Here is a 20,650-nt window from a genome sequence, read left to right on the forward strand (position 1 = left end):
ACGGATGCTGAGGGTTGGAGGGAGATGCGTGTACCACCAGCCCAGCATGCCTTTGGCTTTGACCCATAAGACATGAGGCAGGTCGGGACTGGGGCCATTTCCACCTGCGTCTGGCCCCTCGGCCTGGCAGCTACTCCAGCTCAGACTCACTTCAGTCAGCTGCTGCTCTCAGTTACACCGCTGTCTTCCACAGTAAAACCAGTATGAGCTCAGAATCTGGCCCTTCCGCTGTCTGGGCCAGATCCTGGCACTCAGCTTTGATGTTCAGGGAATGCAAAGGGGGAGTAAAGAAGCTGTAACCCACAGCGGGAGATTCTCCCAGCATGTCCAGCCCCACACCAACTCCACGGCAGCCCTGGCATAGGGCACACACGTTGAGGCTCTGGTGAGAACTCGGCTGGTCGGTGACCCACGGGGCACCAGAGTCAATGAGCGTAACTCAGAATAGCAACTTTCTCCAAGGACTTTAGCTCTTGCTGACATTTGTATCGTCGTGTTCAGGGCTCTCTCTGATGAAATGCTCCCTGCCCCACTTGATGGGCATTACCCCTGTGCCACGAGGAAGGGTCACCCCAGGGCTGCCTCCATCTCCTGTTTGCTCCTTTGCCAGACCAGGCGATAAGCAGACTGGCTCCGAGGGAATCCTTGGCTCTGCATGCTGCATTAACACCCCTGTTGGCTCAGTGGTGTGGTTCAGTACTTGGACCTGCTCCCACTGAAACACTCAATGGACTTCCAGGGGGCAGGATCGGACCCTTTAAAAGGCGCCGTTCTCGATCAATTCAGAAATAGACAGGAGTGGGGACAGTGGGCAAGCAGAAACCTCTCCCAGTTAGGAACCCAGCTCATTGTCTCAGGCAAGCGTGTCTGGCACCGCCAGGGGCAGGGGGCTGATGTCATTTTGCAAATGAGAAATCCCCGTGTTTAAGAAGTATATGGGCCTGATTCTCCATTGCGTTACCCCGATGTCATGCTGGGGTAACTCCAGTGACTCCTATTTACACCTCTTTAATTCAGAACTTGGCCACAACAGCTCTCTGCAGCCTGGCTCAGACAGGTCACGTCGGGATTTTTAATGAAGTAGAAAATATGTCACGTGGCCGTTGCATTCTGCTCCCTTTGCCATGCCAGCTGCTCGGTCACTGCCAGTCTCCTGGGCCGCTTACTGTGCTGACGCTTATTGTGCCCCTGTGCTGTACCACTCCCCTTCCTGGGCCAGGCTCTGTCGCTCCAACCACCCCACGGACACCGTCAGCCCCCCAGAAACATAGGGATACTGAGCTCTCAGGCCAGGTGTACACTACAGAGCTGTATTGCGATAGCTGCCTCGGTCAGGGAAGTGAAGCATCCACAGCCCAAGCGATGTCGTTACACTGGCCTATCCCCTGTGTAGACAGCACTGTGTTGATGGGAGAGCGTCTCCTGTGACCTAGCTACAGCAGGCAGGTGCATTACCCACGCGGACGGGAGACACTCTCCCACTAGCATCCTAATGTCTTCACTAACGTGCGACGTCAGCACAGCTGCGCCCGTGCTGCTTGTCGCGCTGTATGGGAAGACAAACCCTAAGAAATGCACGCCGCTCCCTCCCTCCCCCACCGCTGCCCCAGAACCAGACCCATGGCTGCGGCGGGGGGAAGCGTTAGGGCCTCTGTCCTTCTCTCCGCAGAGGGGATTGCCTGAGACTCCTAGCCTGAATGTCCTCTTAATGCGCTGCTAATGGGCAGGCAGCTATTGAACGGTGCCCCGGAAATCTCCCTTTGTAACCTTCTCCACAGGGCTTTTGGGTTGCTTCCCAGAGTCCTACTGCAGCTCATGAGTTAGAAAGACTCTGGAGGCAGAGAAGTGCTGACTGCAGGACAAACTCCACCTGTTCAGAGCTGCTGCTCTTGCTTGCAAGCTTTTCTCGAGGGAATTTTTATTGCTAGCTAACAAAACTGCCTGCGGCTGTCTCTCATTAGGGACCCTTATCTATGCTGAATAGTACTTCATGCCATGGATAGTACTTCATCCCACAGGGCTGCTTACAGATACCAGCCAGCAATCAAAGATAGCAGCCCGGGTTAAATCCAGCTTTACCTGTGGTGAGGACAGGGTTTGTGTCTTGGATCCCAATCCTCAAATCTTACACATATGCTAAACTCTGCGCACAGTGAGTAGTCCAACTGAAGCCAGTGGGACTACATGTGTGTGTAAAAGTGCAGACGTGTTCTTTTTTGCAGGATCAGGTGTCTAGTTACTAATCCTTTGTTAACAGAAATATGAACTGGTGAACAGCACAGAGATTAATAAAAAGCAAAACATGCTTTACGAACGTGAGGTGATAAGTTGTTTTTGGCCAAGGACAGTTTATAACAGAGGATCTAATAGCTATATGTGAAGAGTTCACGTGTGATCAGGCTTCAGGAGGAAGATCCTGCAGTGAGGATAAAGAAGGTGCTGGGGGAAGGCCGTGGGGAAGTAGCCCAGGGAGTTGTAGCTGTCACGCAGCTGATACAGGGAACATTGTAGACAGCTGCTATCCACAGGGCCCTGGGCTGGAGACCGGTGTAGAGGGTGGGCCTGGGTTCCCCCCAACTCCTGATCAGACACAGGAGGAGTTAACCTGATCTGTGAGAAACACCAGAAGGGAAGGTCTAAATTGGAAAGGGATCTGGCCTGTCCCTGACCCACTAGGTGGGACACAGAGACTGCGGGGATTGTTCTGTTTCCCCCATGCTGGCCAGTGATGAGGCTAGCTGGATGGACGGCAGGTTTGAGCCACTAGTAGGAGTGGCCAAACTGAGGGCTGGCGTGAACCTCTGAGGCGAGCAAATCCGCCAATAAGCGCAGGACCCACCACGGCAGAGGAGGAACTTGGTCACACTAGGTTACGCTGCTTCTAACACGTCACGTTTTTAAAATGCTGTGCGAATATTGACCAGGGGTGCCAGGACTGAAATGTCCAGGGGAGTGGGGAGGTGGCAGGTCAGGGCTGAGGGGCAGTGGCAGAGCTGGGGTGGGGGGCGGCATCCCATAACTGAAATGACAAGGGACCTGCAAGTGAAAACTGAGCTGCATCAGCAGAGCTGAATGTGTGTGAAACTTGCAGTGCAGTTGGCACTACCCAGTGGTAAAACTCCCTGACTGCCCCCCCCCCAACCCAAGGAGGCCTGAAGCCTCCTAGCGCTCAGTATATCCATGTTTGGATGCTCAGGGCAATGAGCCATGACTACAGATTCCAAGCCAGTTTCTCACACCACGGCTGTGCGACCTGTACTGTACGCCTAGCTGGGCAAAATTTTTCGACAACTAGGTTATCTGTCAAAAAATGCAGCTTTGGGTGACATGAATTCACCAAATTGTTTTGGCTACAGAGCAGGTGGGATGGTGATGCCCCCTTATAACTTAGAATCATAGAAATGTCAGGCTGGATGGGACCTTGAGAAGTCAGCAAGCGCAGCCCCCTTCCTCAGGCCAGACCAGCTCAACCTACACCATCCCTGACAGGAGTCTATCCAACCTGTCCTCAAAAAGCTCCAGTGACAGGGATTCCACACCATCCCTTAGAAGCCCATTCCAGAGCTTAAGGAATGAGGCTGAGGGAACTGGGCTTATTTAGTCTGCAGAAGAGAAGAATGAGCGGGGATTTGATAGCAGCCTTCAACTACCTGAAGGGGGGTTCCAAAGAGGATGGAGCTCAGCTGTTCTCAGTGGTGGCAGATGACAGAATGAGGAGTAACGGTCTCAAATTGCAGTGGGGGAGGTCTAGGTTGAATATTAGGAAACACTATTTCACTAGGAGGGTGGTGAAGCACTGGAATGCGTTACCTAGGGAGGTGGTGGAATCTCCTTCCTTAGAGGTTTTTAAGGTCAGGCTTGACAAAGCCCTGGCTGGGTTGATTTAGTTGGGGATTGGTCCTGCTTTGAGCAGGGGGTTGGACTAGATGGCCTCCTGAGGTCTCTTCCAATCCTAATCTTCTATGATTCTATACCCTTATCATTAGAAAGATTTTCCTAATATCTAACCTAAATCTCCCATGCTGCAGATTAAGCCCATTACTTCTTGTGCTGCGTTCAGTGGACATGGAGAAAAACTGATCACTGTCTTCTTTAAAATAACCCTTACCATATCTGAAGGCTGTTATCGGGTCCCCCTCAGTCTTCTGTTCTCAAGAGTAAATATGCCCAGTGTTAACCTTTCCTCATAGGTCAGGTTTTCTAAACCTTTTATCGTTTTAGTTGCTCTCCTCTAGACTCTCTCTAATTTGTCCACATCTTTCCTAAAGTGTGGTTTCTAGAATTGGACACAGTATCCAGCTGAGGCCTCACCAGTGCTGAGTAGAGCAAGACAATTACCTCCTGTGTCTTACATAGGACATTCCTGTTAATGCAGCCCAGAATGATATTAGTCATTTTTGCAACTGCATCACATTAACTCATATTGAATTTGTGATCCACTCTAACCCCCCAGATCCTTTTCAGCAGTACTGCCACCTAGCCAGATATTCCCCTTTTCGTTGTCATGCATTTGAGTTTTCCTTGCTAAGTGAAGCACTTTGCACTTGTCTTTACTGAATTTCCTCTTGTTGATTTCAGACCAATTCTCCAATTTGTCAAGGTCAATTGAATTCTAATCCTGTCGTCCAAAGTGCTGGCAACCCCTCCGAGTCTGATGTCCTCTCCAAATGTTATAAGGTTGCTCTCCACTCCATTATCCAAGTCAAACAATAGTATTGAATAGTATCAGACCCAGGCCTGACCCCTGTGCGACCCTGCTAGATACGCCCTGCCTGTTTGACAGGGAACCACTGATACCCACTTTTTGAGTAGGGTCTTTTTGAACCATATGTGCCCCCACCTGGTAGTAATGACATCTAGCTCAAAGCTCGCTTTTAGCTGTGTGGTCAGGGCACTCCCCTGGGATGTGGGAAACCCAAGTATGAATCCCCACTCAGGAGCAGGATTTGAACCTTCTCCTCTGCCAGGGACATGCGCTCCGCACCAGGCTTTTAGCTGTTCTGGGGTGGAGTGCCCTCAGGGTCGCCTGCTGAAGCTCTTCTATTTTGTATAAATAATGAAATATTCAATGGTGCAGAGACTTGATCTCGATGCTGTCACCCCCCTGGTGAGGAGCCTAACCTCCAAGCTGCAGTGTCATTGTCTCCCCATTTTATCCTCTGGCCCAATGACTGTTCAAGTACTGTATACTAAGTGGGACAGGAGAGACAGAGAGGCCTGACCCTAGGCTAATGGTTCAGGTCAGGATGGTGGAGACCTGGGTTCAAATCCCTGTCCTGCAGACTCTCCAGCTAGGATTGTCTTAAGTGAGCATGCCAGCCAGTGGGCTAAAAGGGGAACCCCACCTTTGGCCATTTTATGAATCTAGCCCTTGGAAAATACTGTATTTCCAGTTGAACAACATACTTTCTTTGATCCCAAACAGACTGTTTTGATTTGCAGAAATTTTTCAAATTCAGTTTGACCCAAACCAAATGTTTTAGTTTCATTTTTTGGAACTGCCAGCAAACCGAAAAGTCCCCCAGCTCTGTTCCCAGCCCCGATTGCACGGGGAGGGCAAGGCTGGGGGGGCTGAAGATCTGAAGGGGAAAGGCTGGAGTGCTGCTCCTGGTGAAGGGCTCCCTGAGATGTGGGAGGAGCACAGAGCTCCAGAATGAAAAGGCCCTTCTCTTGGCTCCTGTGACAGAGACCCTGAGCTGCTGTGGGCAGTGCTGTTTGCTCACGACTGGGGCCTGTCCCCGAGGGAGCCTGACCTGTGTGTTTCTTGCTTCCCCCAGGCTTGCCGCGACTTCCTGGAGTTAGCCGAGAGCCACAGTCGGAAATGGCAGCGGGCTCTACAGTATGAGCGGGAGCAGAGGATCTGCCTGGAGGAGACCATTGAGCAGCTAGCCAAACAGCACAACAGCTTGGAACGGGCCTGCCGGGGAGCCCCCGGCCTGTCCTCGAGCGCCACCGCAGTCAGCAGCACTTCCAAGGGTGAGCGGCCTCCTTCCCTGGGGGCCCAGAGGGCTGGGACGCCGACGGCCTGGGTCCCGCCCGCCAGCCCAAGACCTCTGCTGCTGGGATGTCACAATGTGAGCTCTGCTGCTGGGATGTCACAATGGCTCCGGGGAGTCACTGACAGAGCCCAGCAGTATGGGGGCGGGGCGGGAGATGGGGCAGGAGGGATGGGGGACTGCCCTCTCGCTCGTTCCCAGTCAGCCACTGGTAGTGCACCAGCAGAGACGGGAAGGATGGGCAGGGCAGCCCATCATGCCCATGGATTTTTTCTCAGGTAAACGCTCGTTGCGGGGTACAGGACAGGCGTGTCCTGTGACGAGGCAGTAATACAGCTGCCTCCCTGGGAGCTGGTCTCCCCAGGGGAATCCCACTCTTCCCGCCATTGCCTCTGCTGCGCATGAGAGCACTGGAGCCTTTGCCCACCTCCCGTGGCTGGGGTCTCATCTGGGTTTCGTTTGCTGGTTGCAATCGTTGCTGGAGAATAAAGCCGAATTGCAGGTGATGCTGGTGCCAAATTGTTGTCCCCAGGCAGCCAGAAGGGTGTCTGGGGACACCAGCAGCAGCAGGGTTTGGTTTCATTGTAACCCACAAACGGAGCCTTAACTGACCAGTAGCAGCTCGTTCCTTGGCAGTGTCTAATGCCGGGCTGGGGCAGTTCCCTTGTACCACGTTGGGGTCAGGGGAATGGATCCACTCAGATAAACACGTAACATTCAACCCCACCCGTGCCCAGAGCCCTCCAGCGTAAAGGAGCCTCTCACTGTGACACTCCGTAGCTGTGGGGCTCTCCCCACAGGGCAGTGTCATCACAACATGGGTTTGTGATGCAATGTAACAGGTGGCCTCCTGCCAGCGAGGAACATGGGGCATAAGTATAGCAGCTCCTCTAGGGCCTTTGGCCCAAGTGGCTCAAAGCATTTGACATCCCTGGGAATGGTTTATTGTTCCCATTTCTACAGGGGGAGGGAGCTGAGGCAAAGAGGCGAAATCACCTGCCCAGTGTCACAGAGCAAGGCAGTGGTACAGTAGGGAATCGATCTCAGGGATTCTGTTTTCCCCCATGCTGTGATCACTAGATCACACTCCCTTCAAGAGCCAGGATCTGAATCCAGACATCCTGACTCCCAGTCCCCTACTCTAACCACGCTGCCTCCAAGACCTAGGGATTTAACCTAGGAGCCCAGCTTGCCAGGCCCCTGCTCTGACCACTAGATCATACTCCTTCCCCATCCAGGAAATTGAATGCAGGAGCCTTGACCTGTGGGTCTCCTGCTCCAGCACAAGAGTACGTTTCTTCTAGAGTCAGGAATAGAGCCCAAGAATGGGTCTGTCCCACACTGGGCCAGTCTGAGACATTATCCTCCTTCTCCAAGACTTTCTGATGTCTGGCTGCTAACTGGAGCTACCTGCCTGCCAAAGGACAGTGAAAAGCGCCTAGGAGCAGGTGTTTCATATCAGCAGAGGCCTCGAGTGCGGCACAAACCAAGCTACATTTGCAGAGCTGGGCTATTTCTCAGGTGGGAAGAGAAGACGTAGCCTGGGCTTTGCAGAAGCCCCATGCTGTGTACAGCCCCATCAGGTGCTGAAGGGGGACACACCAATCTATTTCCCGGAGTGTTGCTGTGGCCAAAAGGGCTAGTGTAATCCTTGGGTGCATAAACAGGGGGATTTTGAGTTGGAGTAGAGAGGTTGTAGCACTTCCGTATTTGGCACTGGTGTCATTGCTGCTGGAATAAACTGCGTTCAGTTCTGGGGCACATAATTCAAGAAGGATGTTGATAAATTGGAGACGGTTCAGAGAAGAGCCATGAAAATGATTAAAAGATTAGAAGACCTGCCTTAGAGTGATGTTTTGCTTAACAGAGAGAAGGTTAAGGGGTGATTTCATTACAGTCTATAAATACCTGCATGGGGAACAAATATTGCATAATGGGCTCTTCAGCCCAGCAGAGAAAGGTCTAACAAGAGTCAAGGTCTGGAAGCTGAAGCTAGACAAATTCAGACCGGAAATGAGAAGTACGTTTTTAAGACTGAGGGTGATTAACCATTGGAACAATTTACCCAGGGGTGTGGTGATTCTCCATCACTGGCAATTTTTAAATCAGGAGTGGATATTTTTCTAAAAGCTCTGCCCTAGGAACTCTTATGGGGCAGGTCTCTGGGCTGTGCGATAGAGGTCAGATGATCACAGTGGTCCCTTCTGGCTGCACTGCATGGAGGGTGGAGAGGAGGTGTGCCACCCTAGCAGAGCTGGATGGCGTATGATGTGTTTTGAAGGCTTACTGCCCCCGACACTGGGAGAAACATCCCCTGCTACACCTGGGTAACCAGCATAGCCATCATGGCTGGAAGGAGGCAGGGCTAGGAGCTGGTCATGCCCCACCCACATTGCCCCTCTCTGGGGCCATTAGCTAGCACACAGTGCTGGGAGGCAGCTTGTAGCAGGGTGTGCTGGGGAGCAGCCCCTTGTGGGCCCTTTTTTCCCCCGCTAGAACACCCACATGGCATAGACATTTACCCCCAGCCCCCTCTTTAGGCTTCTGAAGATGCGCAGTGTGTCGTGCTGATTAGCACTGCCAGGGAAAATGTCACAGCACATCCCTTCCGTATGGATCCCAGTGAGCCAGGACCAAGCAAGGAGAAGAGAGCAGATTTCCTCTGGGGGATGGGAGAGCAAAATGCAGCTTGCTGGCTGGAGAAGGTGCATGGACAGCGCAGTGTCTGGGTCTTCATTGCAGATTCTTCCCTTGACCTACCTCCTGCCTCTCGGAGGGATGGATTAGCTACGGCAACGGAATAACCCCTTCTGTCGATGCAGGAAGTGCCCGCGCTATAGCATCGTAGCTGTGCTGCTGTGATGGCGGCTGCCGTGTAGACTTGCCCAGAGCCTGTTTACACGGTGCATTCGGCAGCACGTCGTGTGTCGTCATTTCGCCCCAATAGGCAGCAGGCCCAGCTGGTTGTGATGCCTGGAGTTCCAGTTGCCTCTATCTTTGTTCCATTTTTCAGTTGCTCCTAGCTTTGTCAGACTTGAACCACTGAGCTGAAAATTGCCTGCCGGGTGTCTGTGATTTGTATCACAGTAGCACCCAGCGGCCCCCAGTAGAATCGGCGCTGCTTGGCGCCGTACAAAGACACGGGAAGACCATGTCCCTTCCCCCAAAGACCTGACAAGGTCTGAAACAAGGGGGAGCAAGTGCCCGTGTTCCACCGTGGGAGCAAAGCGAGGAGGGAGGCTGGGTAAAGGCCACTGTAGCATGTGGACACCACGGGAGTCATTCCGCAGTTTCACAGTCCCAAATCATTGGAGGTGGTTGTTTCTATCAGCTCTCCCCAAATGCCCCAGGCCCAGCCGTCTTTGGTTGGCTGATTTCTTGTAGGAGGTGGGCCTGAGGAAGGATTGGAAGGACGAGAGGGTTGTAGCCTTATGGCTCAGCTCCTGGAGGGGGGTTCCATGCATCAGGAAGGGCAGCGTGGAGAAGTGTGTTGGAGAAGGGGCCAAATGGCATCCAAGGCCGGCCTCAGTGGCAGAGCAGAGGGAGAGGCAGAGTTACAGTGATCCCAAGAAGCTCGATCTTGATGCTGGTGAAGTGCTCAGCTGGTCAGCTAGGATGTGACTCTTAGTAGCTGTGTCTTGTATCGACTGGAGGGTGTGCCATCAGAGCGCCCGCCCAGAGGAGTGTTAATGGTCAGTGTGGGGGATGATGGGGTGCTGGTGTCTGAATGGAGGAAGGGTCAGATCATAGCTCTTGGGGGAACAAACAGCAGCAGGGTTTGGAGTCCCTGGGCAGGGCTGCTGGAACAATGTGTATAGTGGGCGGGGCTGAGAGCCATTGACCCAAACTGCAAACTCTTTATATGATGGAAACCACCTGAAGCCAGGGGGTGCTGCAGCACCCCTAGTTCTAGCCCCTATGTCTCTGGGCAGGCATGTTCCCTGTTATTGGTTCAGATCTCTCAGGGAAGAACATTTTTTAAACATAAGCAAATGTTGTTATAAATCCCTCCCCCCCGCCCCCCCGGCAAATAGCAGGGGCCTTGGGGACAGCCCCAAAAACGCCATTAAACTCGTTGTTTGAGATTGACTAGATTGCCAGTTGAACGTGTCTGTTTTGAAATTTGAACCATATTTGATGGGACACACCGGTCACATGGTTAACTTCCAGCTGAATCCAGGCATTGATGGCATCTGTGAGGCACTCATCACCGTGGTACCAAAGCGTTTTGTGCCCTGATTGGGCAGGAGCAAAGTCTGCCCAGCAGTGTCCCTCTCATTTTTCCCACCCACGTGCGGAATGAATTTTGTTACGTGCAGCAATAGGGAGGTGTTGTGAGACATGTGACCCTCCTATGGGTGCACATAACAACATTCATGTGGTGGGGGTGGGACCGAGGGGTTTGGAGTGTGGGAGGGGGCTCAGGGCTGGGGCAGAGGGTTGGGGTGCAGGGGGGTGAGGGCTCTAGCTGGGGGTGCCGGCTCTGGGTTGGGGCTGGGGATGAGGGGTTTGACGTGCAGTGGGGCTCCCTGGGGCTACGGTGGGGAGAGCGGACCCCCCCCCAGCTCTCTATCGCCGCAGCAGCTGGGCTGGGGGAAGAGGTGTCTCCCCAGCCGTGGCAGGTCCAGGGCTGGGCTGGGGCTGGGCCAGCGGGGAGAGGCAGCAGGTCTGGGGCTTGGGGAGAGGCATCTCTCCCCGCTGCAGCCCTGAGTGCCTGTGTGGCACTTAATAGGCAGCTGCGCGTTCGCGCAGCTTAGAGGGAACTTGGCTACCCAGCGCCCTTCAGCCAGCGTAACGCTGGGCGTGAGAGAGGAGAGGGAAGGGGACAGACAGCACAATGGGGCAGGGGGAAGAGCGAAGGTCTGTGGGGATCCACTGGGGCTCTGGTCTGGGAGCAGATGTTAATGCTCTGTGTGAGCAGTCAGGGGAAGATGCAGTGCTGACTGGGTTGTTCTTTGTGCCCGCAGGGAGTGTGCCGCCTGCCAAAGGGGAAGCCAGTGATGAAGATGAGGAGACAGAGTATTTTGATGCCATGGAGGATGCACCAGCTTTTATCACAGTAGCCGCAGACCCCAAACATCACAGGTATGAAGCTACCCACAGTGCGGTGCAGGCCCAAAGCCCACCGCACGAATAGGAAGAGTGGGGAGGAGGCACTTAGGCTGGCTTCTCACTAATAACGTAGAGGCAGCATCCTCTTGGTTTGCATTAATCACACCCACCCCTTCAGGTGGGTCAGCTGTGCGGGCAGGCAGCAAGAGGTTTCAAACATCAGTGCTGGCCAGCGGCCTAGAGAGTGGAGCCCTCTCCCCCTGGCAGGGCAGAGTGCCCTCAGACAGGGCCACCAGGGCTCCTTCTTCCTGGACTGGAGGGACAGCCTCTGGCTGGCTCTCACCTCTCCACTGGGACTGGTCAGGGCCACTGGCAATGTTTTTGCAGTGTGGACTCTGCCCACTAGAAACTGGACGGAGACCCGCCAACCTGCTGTGCAAGGGGCAAAGAGCCATGATCAGAAGGGAACAGCATGGGCTGGATTTGAAATAGCCACAGAGGTGAATGGCTCCCTATCCCGGACCCAATGGCCTGGTCTGTCCCCCCGAGACCTGATTAGGAATGTGGGATTTACCAAGTGTGAGGACAAGTTTCTAACTCGGTAACACAGGCCCAGAGCCTTCAAGTCATTTAGGCTCCCAATTTCCAGAGAGCTCAGTGGAGCTTAGGAGTCTGTCTACCTGTGAGGATCTGGCCTGGAGTCCACGGCACAGGGGAGCTTTCAGAAGTCCGAGATCCCAGACCAGAGAGCACTGGGGACAGAGGTCAGCAGCTGCCCTGGCTCCTGGGGCTCTGGGGGAAACAGCTGCTCCACGCAGCAGCACCCACCAGGCTGGGCCTGTGTCATTGGACCCAGTGCGTGGCAAGTGTAGCATGCTGCCATTCTCACTGGGCAGCCCTGCACACCCACTACCTTGGTGGCAATGAGTGCACGAGACGGAGGGGAACAGGGAATCCCTGAGGACAAGCAAGGCCTGCTTTGGGACTGGTTCCCATGCAGGGTCACAAGCGGGAGATGCACTGTGCCCTCTCCCTCCTTCTCAGGAGCCACAGGGACTGGGCACAGCCTGTCCCCCCTTTCACAGCCACTGGGGTCTGGTTTGCAAACAGGGAGGAGGCCGTATTTATCCAGGAGTCCAGACTCCTCCCACTTTCCCAGCCTGCTTGGGAGGAACTGCAGTGCCCAGCTTGCCTTAGGAGGCCTCCATCTTCTGTAGGGAGGGCTGGGAGGAAATGGCTTCTCCTGTATTCTAATGCTTTGGCCCCGGTGAGTTCTTCCAGGGAACACTCCCTATTCTGGACCCCTGCAGCCTTGCAGAGCAGGCCCTCAAGCCAAGGTAATGAAGAGGGTGGGAATTAGGTGCTGCTGGACCCCGACATAACAAGGGGGTGACCTCGCCCATCACCTGCAGCTCTGTCATGGGACATGCAAGCAGAATGCCGCTGTATGCCCCTAGCACCACTTCCTTGCAAGCCAGGGGACCCCACTATAGCTGGGCACAGCACCACTGCCGTCTGGTAAGGAATCCACCTGCCCGGGGGCTCTTCCAGAGTCACCTGGTGCTGTCAGCAGCTCCCTGCTTCCCTTTAAAGGGACTTCTGCAGCCAGGGAAGGTTGGGCTGAGCAGCCTCTCCCAGTGGCCTGATCCCCCAGAAGTAGTGGGGACGGGGAGTTTCTGAAGGGCCAGAGTACACTTGTGTGGCCTGGGATTGCTCAGGCCCACTGAAATCCAGGCTTCTTGATTAGGTGCCTAACTACAGACTTGGGGGCCTGATGTGCGGCAGCCTGCTTTGGCCCTTCCAATGGCTTGGCGGGTGGTGCTTGCCATGAATCAGAAGCAGAGCTGCTGCTGGCCCAGGGCACTCTGATGACCCAGGATCAATTATCTGCTCTGCTACAGGCGCCCTGTGGGAGCTTGGGAAAGTCACTTAGCTTCTCTGGGCCTCAGTTCCTATCCATCTGTGGGGATAAGCCCTACCCTGCCTGGAGGGCTGTGAGGCTAAATCCATTAGAGACTGTGAAGGGCTCTGAGCCTTTGGTGGTGGGGGCCACAGACATACCTATGATGGAGCCAGGAGCAAGAACTTGGGTTGCCTGGCCTCCCCAGACCTGAGCTTTAACCACTAGACTGCACTTCCTACCTAATCAAACCATGGCAATGGGGGCCAGAGCTTGAAGAGGGCACGGTGATGTCTCTTAGTGAGAGACCTGCCGGCACCAGGAAATGTCTCACACATGTCTCTATTTACATTAAAGAGACAGACTGTTTGGAAAGCTGGGCCCAAGTGTGATTTGCAAACCAGTTTGGCTTCGGTTTCGGAGGGCCTGGTGACAAGATTAGGCACAATGTATCCTAGATCTGGGAATCGGGATCTTTAAGGGCTTGGAAGTGAGTTTTAGAAAGATCCTTTCCAGCAATGCACCTTGGTGTGCACTCGCTGACACACAGGAGCAGTTGGCTTCATAGCAAGAATGAAAAGAAATAAGAACCTCCGGCATGTTTGCATACTAAGCTCCACCTATTGCAGCCCCCTTGCAATATCCTGTGGGTTAAATCAGGCCCCAGCATGGCCAGAGCAGCCATTCCTGTTCTGTTCTGTGCCTGCTTGCGCCCATGCCCTCTGCCTCGGTCTTCCCTGCAGGCGTTCTGGCAGTAACCTGAGCGGGGCCAGCGAGGGGCACCCTGAGGACTGGAACCTGGAGGACAATGTGAGTGCATCGGGCAGATGGTGCTGGTAGAAAGTAATGACAAGGAGCAGGCCCCAGGGGACGAAGGCAACTTGGGGAAAATCCCCATCCAATTCCCTCGCAGGGCGGTAGAATGGGCCATACCGGGGGATATGGGAACTGAAGTCTCAGTTACAATATTCCAAGTGTGTCCGTTCAGCAGGGAACAAGTGGGAGCAGAGGGGAGAATAAGATGGATCAGCTCCCCACCAGCGCTCCCCGCACTTCATGCAGGATCAGCTGTAGTTCTGGTGATACCCCTCTGCCCCAAAGAGTCTTCTCCCTCCACCGGCGGCTTTGCACTGGGGCCAGGTTGGTGGCACCAGGGGGCTGAGTGCGGCTACCCGGCCATATCAGCCTACATGTGGTCCTCCTGAGCCTTTCTTGTGAGGAAATGCCCTGGCGACCCGGAAAGCCAGCCCAGAGCACGCACATGCTAAGCAGCACCTGTACTGTTGTCGAGCAGATTTCTGCCCAGCCCGACAGGCCTTTCCTGAGAACAAGCAAAGTCGCCTGCTGGGGGATGTTCTGGGTCTGAGCTGCACATGCCCTGCATGGGGAAAGGCCAGATCCCAGGAGTGATACCTCAAGAGCTGACTGTCACCAGCCGCCAGTTTTCCATGGTTGGTTAGGGTTGCCAACTTTCTGATTGCAGAAAACCAAACACCCTGGCCCCCGAGGTCTCACCCTGCCCTGCCCCTTCTCTGAGGCTCCGCCCCTCCCTCTGTGGGTCACTCTCCTCCCCCCCCCCCCCACTTGCTCATTTTCCCTGGGCTGGGGCAGGTGGTTGAGGTGTGGGGGGGGTGAGGGCTCCGACTGGGAGTGCAGGCTTCAGTGTAGGGCCAGAAATAGGGGTTTAGGGTGCGGGAGGTGGCTCCGGGATGGGGTTGGGGTGTGGGCTCCAGCTGGGGGTGCAGGCTGTGGGGTGGGGCCAGGGGTTGGGGCATGGGAGGGAGTGCAGGGTGCAGGCCCAGGGAGGGAGGTGGGGTGTGAGAGGAGGCTCAGGGCTGGGGCAGGCAGTTGGCGTGCGGGAGGGGATGCAGGCCCCAGGAGGGAGTTGGGGTGCAGGAGGGGGCTCAGGGCTGGGGGAAGGGGTTTGGGGTGCGGTGCAGGTTCCAGGTGGTGCTTACTTGAGATGGCTCCCGGAAGTGGAGACATGTCCTCTGGCTCCTAGGCACAGTGGCAGCCAGGGAGGCTCCGCGCATTGCCCTAGCCGGCACTTGGGGTAGGGGCAGCGCGTGGAGCCTCCCTGGCTGACCCTGCACCTAGGGGCCACAGGGACATGTCGCCACTTCCGAGAGCCGCACAGAGGTAGGGCAGGCAGGGAGCCTGCCTTAGCTCCGCTGCACTGCCGACCGGACTTTTAATGGCCCAGTCAGCAGTGCTGACCAGAGCCGCCAGGGTCCCTTTTCGACCAGGCGTTCCAGTCGAAAACTGGATGCCTGACAACCCTACGGTTGGTTGATCTGGCTCTTTGACCCTAAGATTGCTGCTTCCCCAGGTCTTTGAGAGCGCAAATAAAACTGGCTACAATGAATCAACGGGCAAAGACGTCCTGCCAAAGAAGAGGAGACGAACGCGCATCCCAGACAAACCCAACTACAGCCTTAACCTCTGGAGCATAATGAAAAACTGCATTGGCAAAGAACTGTCCAAGATCCCTATGCCTGTACGTGAGTGCTTCCCCACTCTCGCCTGCGCCGCGCCCGATCTGAACGCTGCTTCCTGTCAGTATTTTGGTCAGACATATATGAAAGGGCCTGATCCTGGGAGGTGACGAGCTAGGGGTACTTGGTATCTGCCAGGATCAGGCCCCAAATAAGGAATTCGGAGGCAGTGCTGAACTGCAGAGGTAGGGCTGGGGGCACCAGGAGGTGCATTCTGGGTCAGGCTGGGTTCACCACTGAGCAGCTAAGGCTCCATGAAAGGGGGAGAGCTGTGTTTTCTCTCCTCCTGTTAGAGAAGGAGGTAACGGAAGCTGCGGAGACCTGGGCATTGGGGAGTGGCTGACGGCAGCGGAGCTGCAGCTGCACACGAGCCTTGAGCAGAGTCTGGCTTTTGCATTGTGAGACACTTTAATCGGAAAAGAAATGGAATGATTCCTTGTGTGTTTCCAGTGCTCAGACGACAGTTGCCCCCCAGCAAGCCTGTCTCAGGGCAACTGCCACTGCTCGGGACCCTTCAGCGGAGCGAATTTGCATTGCTAATTGTTTTTGGCAATTGGCTCTTGTGACTGTTAATAAGAGAGGATTCAAGCAAGTCAGCTGTGCAGTGCAGTCTGATCCTATCTGCCCCGACCCTGCCTGCCTCGTGCGCAGGAGTTAAGAGCAGCGGAGGGATTACGTCCTATTGGTGGGTTTGCTGGTTTGAATGGATTTTCCCATGTGGGTGATGGGGGACAGGGAAGGAGACTACTCTGCCTGTAAACTGGGTTTCTGGGATCCCCTGCACCAGCCTGGACTCGTGGGTTCGCTCCTCACCTTCTGAAGGATAAAGAAAAGGGGCTGCAGTGAAAGCAGAGTTTGCCCTACGGCATAGCATCGGGGGAGGGAGGCTGTCACTGACACCAAATGCTCTATGGAAAAACCTTCTGTGATGATGTGGGAGAAGCATAGCTCAGTGGTTTGAGCACTGGCCTGCTAACCCCAGGGTTGTGAGTTCAATCCTTGAGGGGGCCATTTAGGGATCTGGACCAAAAATTGGGGATTGGTCCTGCTTTGAGCAGGGGTTTGGACTAGATGACCTCCTGAGGTTCCTTCCAACCATGATATTCTATGATGGACCTGGCTTGATCTCCTCCCACCTCTACGTGGAGCACTGATCTCTTCCCAGATGGGAGGCACTGGCCATGGGCAGTGCTCTCTATGGGTTCTGGTGTTTTTCAGCACTGACAATGGTGTCAGCATCCCCCTGTTTGGGTCACATATCCCCTGTGCCGTGGGGAGGGTCTGAAGTTACTTACTCCTGTCGGAGGATTGTTTACAGCCATCTGCTTTCAGGTCCCCTTCTCAAAGTGCTTTCCTCTGTAGAAAAGGAAAGCAGAGTCCTGTCTTGACAGTAAAGTTTCCAGTTCCTACTCTGAACCGGGAAACCTCTTTGTGGAGTCCGCAGCTGCATTGCCAGTGAATTGTCCCAGTTAGGGGAGAAGAATTGCTTAGGTCTGGGTAGGTGACACTGGAATTCATGCTTTAGAGAGCTCTCTGAACCACTGAGCAAAGCTCCTAGGGTGCGTGACATGCTGAGGGACGTTCCCGAGCCCGTTAGATGTGGTTCTGCTTTGGAGATTCCACCACCTCCCTAGGTAACGCATTCCAGTGCTTCACCACCCTCCTAGTGAAAATTTTTCCTAATATCCAACCTGAACCTCCCCCACTGCAACTTGAGACGATTACTCCTTGTTCTGTCATCTGCTACCACTGAGAACAGTCTAGATCCATCCTCTTTGGAACCCCCTTTCAGATAGTTGAAAGCAGCTGTCAAATCCCCCCCTCATTCTTCTCTTCCGCAGACTAAATAATCCCAGTTCCCTCAGCCTCTCCTCATAAGTCATGTGTTCCAGTCCCCTAATCATTTTTGTTGCCCTCCGCTGGACTCTTTCCAATTTTTCCACATACTTCTTGTAGTGTGGGGCCCAAAACTGGACACAGTACTCCAGATGAGGACTCCCCAGTGCCAGGGCCCAGCAGGAACCACAATTCTTCCTGCTTGGCCCTGGCAAAGGGACCTGCGGGATGCTCTTAAACACCTTGCTGAGCAGTGCCCATGGGAGACACTAGGCTTTGGGGACTGGTGCTGACCCAGATAAAATCCTGCCCTTAGTGTTGCCCAGGAACCCATCCCCAAATTGCATCAGAAAAGGCACTTTGCAAAGAAAAATTGCCTTGTACGGGTGGCTGATTTTGCATCTCCTGCTGGCCGGCCCTGTAAGCACCATTCCTGGGACACGGTCATGGTGCAGTCTGACCAGTCTCCATTTGAAGATTAAGCACTGCCAGGCTCAGGAGCATTACCTTGGCCGCTGGAGAGTTCCAGCAGCGAATGTAGGTTATCGTGACCCTGTCAGAGGACAGAACTAACCTGAGAACCATTGTTCCAGTCAGGAGAGAGTTTGCACTGTAGCCATATAGCCAAAGTCCGGCTCTTACAGAACTCACTGACTCCTCCCCCCAGGGTCAGAAGGGAAAATGTCCTGTTATGGCAGCTTGTGCATTTTGTTGGGAAAACACCCATTATCCCTGCTGGGGGCTGTGCCCTTATGTGGTCTAACAGCCTGTGTGGCACTAAGTGGTAGATCTCCATCCCTTTCCCACAATGTTCTCCAGCAGATACACCACAGTCCTGGGCAGCCCATTAGACTCTTCTGCAATATCCATTTCAGGGGAAAGTTTGAAGTGTACAGGAATGTGCCTAGACCTAATGGAATTGTGTAAAAATACCAGCAGCTGCTGCATCTGCAGTTTGGAGCAATTTTATACCTTTCCTGTCCATCAGAACATCCCGGGAATTACTAATGCGGAGTCAGGAATGTGAGAACAATATGCTCTGCCTGCCCCAATAACATCATCTGTCAGCCTGTGGGAATTAATTACAATAAACCCCAACAGAGCAAATTAATCCACACAGCTTCCCCAAGTTGCTGTCCCCAGTAAACTGTACAATAACCCCTGTGCTGTAAACAAACCGATGGAACCTAACAGTGACCACAGCTGCCTGTCCTCCCCCTCCATCAATGCACTCAGCATCCTCAGCACAAAGACCTAGTTCTGCGAGACACTGAGCTCCCCTTTGAAGTCTGGGGAGGGCTGCCCCAGTTACCTTCATTTGAGATATTTACTCTGAGAACAATAAACTCTTGGGAAAGGCTGCAATCATAAAGGGCAATTTAAAGCCAGTATCTGTGATGCGTTTGCTTCTAGTGCAATACAAATCAGCAGGAGGTTGCAATGGACTGATCTGGGTGCTGTGCATTAGTGTCAGAGTCCTTTGTCATTCCCAAGTTAATAGCGCCAGGATAGTGAATGTGGGAAAAAATTCTTAATGTCTTATAAGCACTTCTAAATATTTCCCGGGCTGGTTCTTTTGTTCCCTAGTCCCCATTTGCACACCAGTGGCAGATGTAAGGAGCTTAATAGATCTTCCATTCCACAGAGACAGGTTTCAGAGTAGCAGCCATGTTAGTCTGTATTCGCAAAAAGAAAAGGAGTACTTGTGGCACCTTAGAGACTTTTCTTTTTGCCATTCCATAGAGCATTTTTCCAGACCCCATCTCCTCCCTATATGACCTGAGAGATTTGAAATCTTTCTGTGCAATTGAACAGGTCCCTCTGATTTTCATTGTGAGTTGATATCTCTGTGTCTCAAAATGGAATGTGCAATAAATCAGCTGTGGGAGTTTTGCATTTTTGGTGGATTAAACTTTATTCATCAGTGGGAAGATTTTTGATTTCCCATTGAAAGTGCAGTGTTGTTGGAGCAGCTGTTGGGTTGGTTCTGGTACTGTGTGTTGGAATGGATCAGTTTGCCTGATTTCTCTTCAGCGACTTCTCTCAAGGTGGTAGAGCTTTGCCCATTTTGTAAAGGCTGTATTGTAAATGTGCAAGGAAACCAACCTTTTCGACACAGCCGATTAACTCTTCCTTTAGCTCTCCACCTCAAAGTTTTGAGGATGCTCTAAGGATCCTATTGCCTATATCATAGAATATCAGGGTTGGAAGGGACCTCAGGAGGTCATCTAGTCCAACCCCCTGCTCAAAGCAGGACCATTTAGGATATGCTAAATCTCAGAGGGACACTGACCAGATTTTAAGAAATGTGTACATAAAAATATAACTAGGGCTGAGGGGGAAGCGGTTTTCCCATCTCATGAGAATTTGAGATTTAAAACATTTTTCCCATACCAAATCAGGACAAAAAGTCAAATCTTCTCAAATGGACCATCTGATCTGGGTCAATTGACAATTTCAGTTTTGACCACTCTTCTTTACGCTTTTCACTATAAATGAAGTTACATTTTTAAAAGAAAAGTTATTCTGAACAAAAGCCCCCAAACTTTTTGTTTAGAAAATGTTGACACAAGAAATCTTAAGAATTTTGATACATGTTTGTCTGTGGTTTTCAGGTCAAAACTGACCCTTTCCCATTAACAGTTTCAGTGAATTGGCTTTTTCCTTTTTGTGAAAAAACATGTAGTCAAAACCCTGGCCAGCTGTAATAGTGCAGCGTAGGTGTAGATGTTTCAGCACCAGGATACTAGAGAGATAAGAGTGACCCGAAAAAGAGTTCTTTGTGGCTTGAAAGCTTGTCTTACTGGACCAACTTCTGTTGGTGAGAGAAAGATAGGACCTCGCCCACTGTGTCTCTGCTGTAATTGTAACATTCCTTCAGCTTGGACAATGAAAATGGTCTGATCAGTTTCTCTTTTGCTTTTAGTTAGTTTCATGTTCTGGTTCTTATGCACTAGCCTGGCGCTAACACTGCAGAGGACACTTTACTTTTTTTTTTAAACTTATATTTATTGGAAACTTTTTAAAATTTCATGGTAGCATTTCTTTTGGTCTTAGGTTTTCCTGAAGCTGTTTTTTTTCCAGCATCAACTTTCAGGGGTAGACTTGCTCTGACAGTGTTGCTTTAAGAAAGAGACCCACGATCAAATCTCTACAAATAATGATTCCAGAATATTTCGCTGCGTTTAGCAAGAGCATCGTCCTTCCAGTTTAGTGGTATAAGCAAAAGAAGGAATGATTCTAGCTGCCATGCAGGCTGCAGCTGGAGTGGAGAGAGCTCTGGACCCAGAGGAGGTGCTGGGCTGAGGATTTAATTGCTGGTTATTTATAGAAGCAGGAAGAGGGGAGCTGTGCAACAAAAAGTTAGGTGT

At 52.8% G+C, this 20,650-nt stretch overlaps 1 protein-coding gene across 7 annotated transcripts in view; it reads left to right on the forward strand.

The window, feature by feature from the left end:
* OSBP2 (oxysterol binding protein 2) overlaps nt 1-20,650 on the forward strand; it is a 323,767-nt gene that overhangs the window by 260,123 nt on the left and 42,994 nt on the right. For all 7 annotated transcript variants that reach the window (XM_074973286.1, XM_074973287.1, XM_074973288.1 and 4 more), the window contains 4 exons: nt 5,778-5,976; nt 10,964-11,081; nt 13,692-13,758; nt 15,278-15,445. In XM_074973286.1, coding sequence (XP_074829387.1) covers nt 5,778-5,976; nt 10,964-11,081; nt 13,692-13,758; nt 15,278-15,445 — 552 coding nt within the window. The remainder of the gene's footprint in view (nt 1-5,777; nt 5,977-10,963; nt 11,082-13,691; nt 13,759-15,277; nt 15,446-20,650) is intronic.

Source organism: Natator depressus, chromosome 15 (genome assembly GCF_965152275.1).
Source record: "Natator depressus isolate rNatDep1 chromosome 15, rNatDep2.hap1, whole genome shotgun sequence".
Lineage (NCBI taxonomy): Eukaryota > Metazoa > Chordata > Testudines > Cheloniidae > Natator > Natator depressus.